The sequence below is a fragment of the Andrographis paniculata genome, unplaced genomic scaffold (assembly GCF_009805555.1).
Source record: "Andrographis paniculata isolate CXL003 unplaced genomic scaffold, ASM980555v1 Contig9END, whole genome shotgun sequence".
Lineage (NCBI taxonomy): Eukaryota > Viridiplantae > Streptophyta > Magnoliopsida > Lamiales > Acanthaceae > Andrographis > Andrographis paniculata.
In genome coordinates, this window is record NW_026137639.1 from 1276407 (window position 1) to 1287400 (window position 10994).

Sequence of the window (10994 nt, forward strand, 5' to 3'; positions counted from 1 at the left end):
CCAAATCCATCCAAACAAATAGTCCATAATGTTTCCAAAGTTTGTGTTCATTAAAGATTTGTTCCTCGACCATTTTGCTTGCACTAATTAAGAAGATGGTGAAGAATTTTTGTCAACATAATAATTTTCTCGTATTTAGAATATTTAATGCATAAATTGAACATTTCCAAAGTATATTAAACAATTTCATCTAAAACTATATGATAAAAACTAGTGCATAAACTTCAATTTTGAAAAAAAAAAAAAAAAAGCACGGTAGTTAATTATCTAACTAAAGGAACTTAAATGGAGAAGCATGAATATTTATAATATAAGTACAACCATCACTATATATACACAAGCAAATAATCAAATGTAAAAAAAAAAAAAAAAAAAATGTAATAAAGCAATGATATAGTATATATTAAAATTGAATGTAAGGAATCACTTGAACTCAAATTTAAAATTAATGTAGGTTTCAAAGCAATAACTTAAAAGGAAAATTAAAATTGACAACATCACTCCAACTTATACCTTAATTTGATTCCGCAAAATCTAAAATTCCATATTAGAAAACTAATCGACAACATCAAATTTAGCACAAGAACAACAAAACTTACAAACACTAAATCAACAAAACTTAAACCTAAATCAACAAAATCCTATCAAATTAAAACCACCCAACATGAACAACACTTAACCAAATATTAAATTTAGCACAAACAACAATTAAACTTAAATTTAGATCTACAAAATCTTATTGAAAGTGAAAATTCTTCAAAATAAACAACACTAATTCGAAATACTTAATCAAAAAATCGACAATGAGACGTTCCAATAAAATTATTTAATAAATTAGTGTATATGGTTTGCAAGTACAACGACCAACGAAAAAATTGACAAGAAGAAAGACAAATCGACGAGACATAAGACTATTTTGCTTGGTTTGTAGGAGAAGCGACGACGAATGTACGTCAAGGTGAAAAGAGAATAACGGTATTTTGGTAGGATCAAAGGAAAAAAACAATAAAATATAGTGCGAATGACCTATTTGCAAAATATATAAATATTATTTTCACAACAACAACAACAACAATAATAATAATAATAATCAAAACTCATGTTGCCTTTTTATTAAGGGGATTATATGTTTGTTCACTGGACACACTGCTAGCATTTATTAGACTTTCGGATGAATATACTTTTTTTCTTTTGTTTTATTGTACTGTAAACATATTTACATTCTATTTATAAATAATGTGTGTGTTTTTTTTTTTTTTTTTTTTTTTTTTTTTTTTTTATAATTTGGAGTCCAAATTGTAGGTTTTTTTATTTTCTTAAAGAATATATATTTTGAAAATATTTTAGATATTATATAAATAAATATTGTAGAAAATATTTTTTTTATAATATTCAAGGGTTTGGTGCGTGTTAGAAACCGATTAAATTGGACTTGTACATTAAAAAAATGAAATTTGACAACTAAATAAAATATGTATATTTAATATTTAATAATTTTATATTTATAAGATTATTAGTAAAAAGATAGTCATGATTTTTTATTTTTTATTTTAATAATCATGGGTTTGGCTTATTTAGTCTTTTGATTTGGAGAATTTATTTTGACGTGAGATATAAAAAATAATATTTTATATTAAATGTTGACTTTTTGAAAGAATAATATATATATTAGTAATCATATCCTAAAGAAATTGTGGGTAAACAAACCCATAATAGTTGAGTTGCATATCATTCATCTTGACCATCAATTGTTTTATTATTATTTTTTTAATATTTTTATACAAAAAATAGAAAACATCCCAAATTACAACATTTTTAGCACATAGTTAAATCAAAATTTCCGAATCCTTGCTCTTGCTATTCTTTTGCATCATTATTCATCTTCACTCACTTCTATTTTTTTCTTCACATTTTTTCTTTAATTTTTTGTTTGTCAGTTATAGAATTAGAGCATAATTTTTTTCATGGTTAGACTGTAGAGGATAATTTTACAACATGTGCTCTATATTCATAATATTTTTGTATAAACAAGATTTAATGTGAGAAAAAAATATTATAATAGAAGGCAACCAGATTTTTTTTTTTTAAATTTTAAAAATGATACTATTGTTCTTGTTAATGTAAAAGACAATAAATTCTTTGCAAAAAAATAAACAACTAGCAAAAATAAGCTTTGGATGTGGATGTAATATAAAATTAAAGATTTCTGGAACATAGGAAAATATGTAAGAATTGTAGTTTTTAATAAGAAGTATAACGATACTTTGTATGATCCAGCTAGAGTTCATTTGTTGCATTCATAATGTGAATTAACAGAAGATTATAAAACTGCGTATAATACTTTATTAAATGTCAGTATGCAATCTACAAACAATTCGGGGTTTACTAAAAGATACGTAATTGATGAAGTTACTTGGGAAAGGAGAAAAAACAAAATTTTGATGACGGAGATACAATTTCAGTTGTTCAATATACTAGAAAAAGGAATCAATTTAAGAATCAGATTATAATTGAAATATAAAAGTAGATGATAATGATAGTATTATGTTGGACTTGTATATATATACATATATTTTAAAAGTATTTTTACTGTTTAGCTGACTATACTTGCTTTGGGAATATTATTACTTTCAACACCATGTATTATAAAAGTAAACATGAGTTTGTGTGTGCGCTTTTCGTTGGTATTAATTATCATGATGATAATATAATATTTAGTTTTATATTTTACAGATGAGATATAAAGATTATTTAAATGACTATTTGATGTATTTTTTGAGTTGATGGGTAACCAACAACTTAACGTGATTTTCATAGATTAAAATCAAACAATGATTAATGCAATACATTGTAAGTATTCTAATACTTGTCATAAATTATATCAATAGCATATTGGACAAAATGTTTCTTTAAACTTTGAAAATTTAAATAGTGACGTGAAGTTCAAATCTTTGGGAAAAAATACATGAATTTTTATAAATATGAAGATGAGTTTGAAGCAATATAGAAGATACTTGTGAATGATGCTGGAAAGAACAATGATTTTCATGTATAAAATAAGGTAAAAATGTCAACACTTTTTTGTCTTGATATAATTTTGACAAGACTCGTGACAACATCTCGAAGTGAAGACACTAATACGGAATTGAAAATAATACATCCACCCTATTACATTGTGTTTATAGCTACAAAACTTTTTTGATGCGCTGATGAATAAATAAAAAAAAAAAAAAATAGAAAGAGAAATAATATTGAATCTCTTCGTAAAAAGTTCTTACTTTTTAATTCACACAATTTATTGACAAAACAAGTTGCTATGGTGTATACACGTCAAAATTTAAAATTGTTTGACAACGAAATGTAAGAGCAATTTTCGAATTGATGCATTGAAGAACCTCGATATCCAAATTCTTGCTTGAGAATTTTGAAAACAATGCCTCTTAGTCGTGACTCAAAATGTCACATTGTTCGTATAGTTGAAAGGTTAATCATGCTATAATATTCGATTGATAACATTTATTTGCTTTTTCTGCAATATGATGTCAACCTTAGTTGAAATGTTGTTTATTATATTATCTAATATGTATTTTTCGTATATATATAAATATAATATGTATATATAATATTCACTTCACAACTTTTTTCAATATAATAATATTTTGAAGTGAAAATATACTTTGGGGCTATTAGAGATGCTTTTGAGGTCATCTCCAACATATTCTCTATTTTCAATTTTTTTGGCCAAAATATCTTTTAAATTTTAACTTCATTCCAGTCAACTCTATTTTTTTAAAAAAAAATATATTCCACTTATATTTTTTATTCTTAAACAATTACATAACATTTATTCAACTTTTATTTATTTACATATTAATCTCAAAAATATTTTGGTGTAATATAATGTTAATTTATTTTATATTATGTAATATTTTAATAATGCCATATACATATTTACGCAATATGAATAATTATATATAATTTATAATTTATAAAATAATACAAAATATAAAAAAAAATTAAAAAATACTAAATATATAAAAAAAAAAAAACAAAAGATTTAAAGGACCAACATGACATAAAAAAAAAAAAAAAACTTTTACTTCAAATTTGAATAATATACAGTGTTCCTTCAAATATAGATAAAAGAATGGCTTCCGTTGGATTAGTTTTGCTCCAATTATAGAGAATTTCTCCATAATTGAAGACGGTTAGAGTTGATATAAGTAGATGGATTTCTTTGAACAATTTAAGCAAAACCAATTTACCTTGGACACTTTATATAGTTTGTATCTTTTGCTTTGGATTTTATAAAAAGAATGTTGGTTGATTTTTGTTATACTGTCATGATGATGCGTTGCGATATGCCAAATTTTATTAAATATCAATTTAGTAGTTTAATGATTATTGTTGCATTGTAAGAAAATAAAATACTAGTCAGGTTTCTTCTAAGTACACACCGCACACATACAAAATATCATTCATTCCTCACATCATTATAATATATATATATTGATTGGAAATGCCAAGAATTGGTTGAGCGTATTATGAAATATGAATGAATAAATCAATGTCTCGAATCTACGTATTCAAATCTAGATAATCAACAACCACACTAAATTTAAAAAACAAAAACCGTCAATGGCGAAGGGAGGAAAACTCCCATAATCAAGTCGGTGCTGAAAAAGATGCAGTTCTTCAAGCTTGGCCACACTATAATTCATTCCTCACATCATATATAGATTGGAAATGCCAAGAATTGGTTGAGGATATTATGAAATATGAATGAATAAATCAATGTCTTGAATCTACATATTCAAAACTAGATAATCAACAACCACACTAAATTTAAAAAACAAAAACTGTCAATGGCGAAGGGAGGAAAACTCACCATAATAAAGTCGGTGTTGAAAAAGATACAGTCCTTCAAGCTCGGCCACACCCATTCCAACTCAATTTCCGTCGGTAATTTCTCCGACGAGTGCTCATCCAAGGATCTCCACGCTGTCTACATCGGTAAATTGTGGCGGCGCTACTTCGTGACTTCCGAAGCGGTGGAGAATATGCTCTTCCACGAGCTCGCTGAGCGTCGCGGAGATGAGTTGTCGATAACCGTCGGATGTGAAGTGGTTCTATTCGAGCACCTTCTGTGAATGCTCGAGAACGCCGAACCGAAGCCGGAATCGCTAGACGAGCTCGTTATGTTCTACTCGTGCTAGCCGCTGCGTTAGCATCGGGAGTGATTGCATGCGGACGTCCATATTGTACGGTGTATAGATGAAAGTTATACTGTATTAATGTATGTATGTATCAGTTGGATGCTTTGTTTTGTTTTTCCCATTGTCAATACTCCAATTGATTGACGGTATAAAAAAATAAAATTAGATAATCAACACAAGAAATTTATGTACATTCAAAACCATTTTCAACAAGAATACAACTAATTGATGTGAAAGACAATAAATTATATTAAATATCTTATACATCAGAAGTACATAAAATATATCATACAACAACAATAGTGTTCTTTTAATGAAGATAAAAAATGTCTTTACACACTTATAAATGGAATAATAATAACAATAATATGTAAATATAAATAGTATAATGTAGGTGTTTATAGGGTATATGAAGAATGACAATATGCAATATTATCTCAAATTTGTATCATATGGTAAAAGATAGTTGAATTGGTTGGAAAGATACAATATTGCAGTGGAATTTGTGATCGGGGTTAAGTATATCCACATAATTCATAAATCTTGTCCATGACTCTGAAATTTTGAAATAATCTCGTGAATAATAACACGAAAACTCATACTCCCTCCGTCCCATTGAAAGGTTACCATTTTTTATTTTCGTCCGTCTCAAAACATGGTTACCATTTACTAATTTAGTAACTGTACTACCTACCTAACATAATAAATACCCTTTCAACTTACAACATGTTACACAAATGCCATTACTTTTATATTACACTATACTAATAGGGGTATTTTTGTCATTTTCACTATAATCCAATATAATACTAATATTAAAAAATCTACGTGCAAAAAACAAACGTCACCCTTCCAATGGGACGGAAGGAGTATTACATATTTTGCGATAGTTACAACGATACTTGATGCAAACATGCTTGTTACAACTTCAAGGGTGATAGAAATGGTAGGATACATAGCACTTAAGTGTTACCATATATTTGCTTGATAAATATACACATACATTAATGTGACTAATACAATAACTATGATAATATCTAGTTAACAATAAAATCAAATATTGTATTATTAAAATTGAATAAATACACATAATATCGGGTATGTTTCTTTTGATGGAGTTTGAAAAATTTTGCTTAGAGTTTGGTGTTAAAATAATGTATAATAAAATATTTTGTAAGAGAATTTTTTTTTTAATAACGCGGAGTCCAAATAGTAAAAATTTGGGTTTGAGATTAAAGAAACAAACCCATTACGTTATAGTTAAAATATCTAATCATATCACACATACCAAAAAAATTAAAAGTATTTTGATAAAAAGTTGTAAATGAAACTCATTCTTAATAGAACTAAAATCAACTTTGTTAAAGTCAAGAAAAATATCATATTACTACCGAAATAATTAATATATTAAAAAATAACTATAATTAACTAATGAATTTCAAATATTTAACTTTAAATCTATCTCTAAAAAAATAATTTGCAAATCCTTAAAAATATATATATATATATATATACAAAAACGATTGATTTAGACCAATGTTTTGAATTCCATTGGAGTTAACCTTATCCAAATAAATAGCCCCTAATGTTTTTCCATGTTTGTGTTCATTATTCAAGCATTTTACTTAGCACTAATTAAGAAAGATAATAATGGATCTTAGTCAATCTAATATTTTTTCTTATATTAAAGATATGTGATGCATAAACGGTTGAATATTTCTAAGCTACATTAAACAATTTTATCTAAAAATATATGATGAAATTAGTACGTGAACTTCAATTTTTTGAAAAAGGCAAAAAAAAAAAAGAAAAAAAGAAAAAAAGAAAAAAAGAATAATAACTTAACCAAAAGAATTTATATTTGATTATTATTTCACTTAAATATATATTTTTAAAAAATATCTAAAATTTTGAATAATTCTATAATGATATTATTATAATTTTAATTATACAAGACTATTAAACGAGACAAGCATAACATTCTTGATTCCAAGTGTACTAATGATCTAACATATTCAATAACAAATAAATTGAATTATACATATATTGAGCAATTTTTGATTAAAAATGGAGTAAACAACAACATGAAAAATTAATTGAACAAAAATGCTAAAAACTCCTAAATAACAAAAGAATGAATAATTTACACATAACAAAATCAACATATATTGTAATATTCATTCGTCAACAAACGTACACAGTAACATTAAAATATCTCGATATAAGATTTATATATATATACAACTTGTATTATTTGTGAGTCCAAATTCAACTTTTGAACAATTAATTGAATTATCTATGTTCGTCAGCTTACATAAATATATATTATAGCTAGTAGCATTATACATATAGGTCAATATTGTACACTTATCAATTATACAAAATTGCAATAATTATTTATCTTTATAAATGTATATGTACAGCTTAATACTCAATTCATTCAAATTTAAACACTCCTTAATAATTTTGTAATAATAAATATAATTATATAAAAAATAATAATCATACTTATATATCATCGAATATATATATATAATTCAATGATGAAAATCCAAAAAGCAACGTACAGATATTAGGTTGTCTCTTTATTGCAGTAATGGTGACGGATGCATCTATTGCAAGGGATCAGATCCTCGGAGTAGTAATACATGTAAATGGGACTTTATATTGTACTTCAAAGGGAAGTTCGGACGGGCCTTCAACTCCTAATTTTCCTAGTAAGTTTCGCTCTATTTACTCATGCAATATACATTACTTCATATTTTGATTTTTGTTTTTCTTATATATATTGATTAAGTTATTTTGATAAAAAAATAATAATAATAATAATAATTTATATTAAAATTAATAATGTATGATAATAGATAAGGTATGAATAGATTCAAAATCTGAATTGAATACAATTATTTATATTTAATTTGATCTTGAATTGAACTCAATCATACATACATTTGATTATACAACATATATAGGCTCAACAAGATTCAATCAACCCGTAAATTTCGAATATACATCATAAAAAATAAAAAAAGAAATTTATATTTCTACTGAACCTAAACACGAATAACCAATAATTTAATTTTGCAAATAATAATAATAAGTGAAAGAAGAAGAAAACTAAACAAAAATATTGATTTTTTTTTTAAAAAAAATAAAGTTAAACAAGTAACAAAAATAATCCAAACTATATTTAAAATATTTCGAACATATATATATGAAATATATATAATTTATTTTCAGGTTGAATAAACAATAAACCTTGATTTGGATCCTATATGATATATAATTAATTAAATTATATATTTTTTTTAATAAATCGAATATGGGTCGAGTTTAGATATATTCATATATATCCAATGTCATCCTTACAAAAAAATAAGTATTATGTATGAATTTTAAATATTTTAAATAAGAAATATGTTTCTAAAAAATATGTTTCTAAAATAGTATTATAAAGAAAATATATTTATTAAATGTAATATTTTTTAAGAGAAAAAATACTGCAAATCATATAGTAGATTAAAAATAAATAAATAAATAAATTCTTAATATTTTATTTTTTTTCAACGTGATAAAACTAAAAGTTTAATAAATTTCTACGTAGATGCCATCGTTCAAGTTGCATGCAGTGCTAACGCGATATATAATGCACCGACAAATGTAACTACCAACTCAAATAGAGCGTATTTGGTGGTGTTGCTCCGAGGTCCTAATGCAACTGTTACTACAGTGATCTCCAATTACAAAATTTTCGTTCTTACACCACTTTCAACTTGCAACCAATCGTTGCCTTCAACCGGCCTTTTGTTAAACTTGAGCTTTGTTAAGACTATTCAATCCGGATTTATGCTTCTCACTTATATGGTTGCATTTGGTTTTACGGTGTAGCCCAATTGTGCGCCTTTGTATAGCTATTTCAGTGTATTCGTCGAAAGATACGAATTATTGATTTGAACTAGTGAAACGTTTGTAGAGCAAAAATTCATGTGTTGTGTTCTATTTATTAATCATGGTATATTTAAATAAAATTGTATTTCAAACTTTTTATGCTATATTGTCCGAACACAAAGATTAAAATATAATAATATTCTAATGTAAAATTGAAATAAATAAAAAGTAAAATGAGGTAGCATAAGAAATTTATGAAAAAATTATTGAAAAGTAGTGAAGTAAATAGAAAATACAGTGACAAATTAATTATTATTTGTTAAAATATGATAATAAAACTGTGGATAGATAAAGTTGTTTAATGATTAGCTGATAAAAAAAAAAAAAAAACTATATAATTATGTCGGATGGAGGAAGTATGATTAATCAATTGATTATCCATAAGTATAGTTGATTTTTATTTTGTTGATTGACTATATAATTTTTGTTTTAAGAAATTGGTTCAATACTATTGTACACCTCTTAGGGTGAAGGCCCAAATAAAGTTCGGCTAAATGACTGTTGGACCTTATTTGCTAATATTCTTGGACAAAATATTTTGTTACTTTTTTCGAGCCAAAAAATGTACAGAAAAAAAGTGAATACATTTTTAAATTGACAAAATAATAATAATAATAATAATAATAATAATAAATATTGAATATAATTTTGTGAAAGCAGAAAAATAATAATTATAATTTATAAGAAAAATTGCAAAAAAATAAATAAATAAAAATCATGTTAAATATACCTCGAGCCTAGTCTAAATATAATCGAAACAAGACATAATTTAATTTGATTTGAATCTCGGGTTTCATGATGTGTGTTTGATCGGGTCTCGGGTCCAGCCATGCGGACCATTGTCATCCCTAATTGAATTTGCTTTTTGTCCTTTATTTGAGTATAAAAGTGTGGAATAAATCAGAAATAAATCATAATTGTCATTTTTCTTTCACATCCAAAAAAAAAAAGGCCAGTTGTTTCCTTGCTGGCTTTCATGACTGTAGTCTGTATATACCAATTGGACCTTATCCTAATCCAATATGTGTATATATATGTTATAGAATGAATGAATAGAATAGATAATAAAGTGTTACCATGAAAACCCTAAAAGGCATGGCAAATATTTTTGGTGTTATAATAGCAGCAGCAGCAACTATGGCAGTTGCAGAATGTGCCCAAAGCCATACCTATGGAATAGTTCATGTCAATGGAACTCTTTTCTGCTCCTGCAATGGAAATGAAACATCGAACACACCACCACCATCATCTTCTTCGTCTCCACCTTTCCACAGTGAGTTCATATTTACCATCATCACTAAAATCAAATGATCCATTTTAGAAGTTCTTACCCCATTAAATGTCTTTCTTTCTTCCGACTGCAGATGCAAAGGTGCGTGTGCAATGCACTGCAGATGTCATAGCCAATGAACGGGCGCCAAGCGATGTGACCAAGTCCAACGGGGCATATTTGGTGGTGCTGGTCCCTCGTCCCAACGCTGCTGTTAGTTCCATACTCTCCGCCTGCAAGATCTTTGTTCTTACGCCCCTCGCCAGTTGCCACCCGTCTCTGCCACAAGCCGGGCTTGTGTCCAGCTTGAAGTATGTTGAGACCGTCCCATTTGGATCTTTGTACATCACTTACCTGGCTGCATCTGGCTTCACTCTCCGAGTTTAGATCAGCCCCGAGACAACAATCGCTACGTCAATACATATGTGAAAAGAAAATAACAGTTTGTAGAGAGTCTACCTCAAAATAATCGAGCATCCTTAACCTGTTCCGCCTAGATACAACACATGTATGTGTATATATATATATAGTTCGCTTTCCAGTTGCCTTGAATATGCTAA

At 26.7% G+C, this 10994-nt stretch overlaps 2 protein-coding genes across 2 annotated transcripts; both read left to right on the plus strand.

Annotated features, from left to right (window-relative positions):
* The first annotated feature begins 4865 nt into the window (after positions 1-4865).
* Positions 4866-5150, plus strand: LOC127244408 (auxin-responsive protein SAUR78-like). Its single transcript, XM_051264938.1, has one exon. It carries the CDS (start codon positions 4866-4868, stop codon positions 5148-5150), a length of 285 nt encoding a protein of 94 aa, XP_051120895.1.
* A 5064-nt stretch (positions 5151-10214) lies between these two features.
* LOC127244151 (uncharacterized) lies at positions 10215-10988 on the plus strand. The gene is made up of 2 exons (XM_051264536.1): positions 10215-10437; positions 10529-10988. Exons 1-2 carry the CDS (start codon positions 10242-10244, stop codon positions 10819-10821), a joined length of 489 nt encoding a protein of 162 aa, XP_051120493.1. The 5' UTR covers positions 10215-10241; the 3' UTR covers positions 10822-10988.
* Positions 10989-10994: the final 6 nt, after the last annotated feature.

Bases quoted from the DNA above. Each gene is read 5' to 3' on its own strand.
- LOC127244151 (XM_051264536.1), top strand. From the start codon at position 10,242: ATGAAAACCCTAAAAGGCATGGCAAATATTTTTGGTGTTATAATAGCA. The intron at 10,438-10,528 runs GTGAGTTCATAT...TTCCGACTGCAG, and splicing joins TTCGTCTCCACCTTTCCACA to ATGCAAAGGTGCGTGTGCAA.
- LOC127244408 (XM_051264938.1), top strand. From the start codon at position 4,866: ATGGCGAAGGGAGGAAAACTCACCATAATAAAGTCGGTGTTGAAAAAG.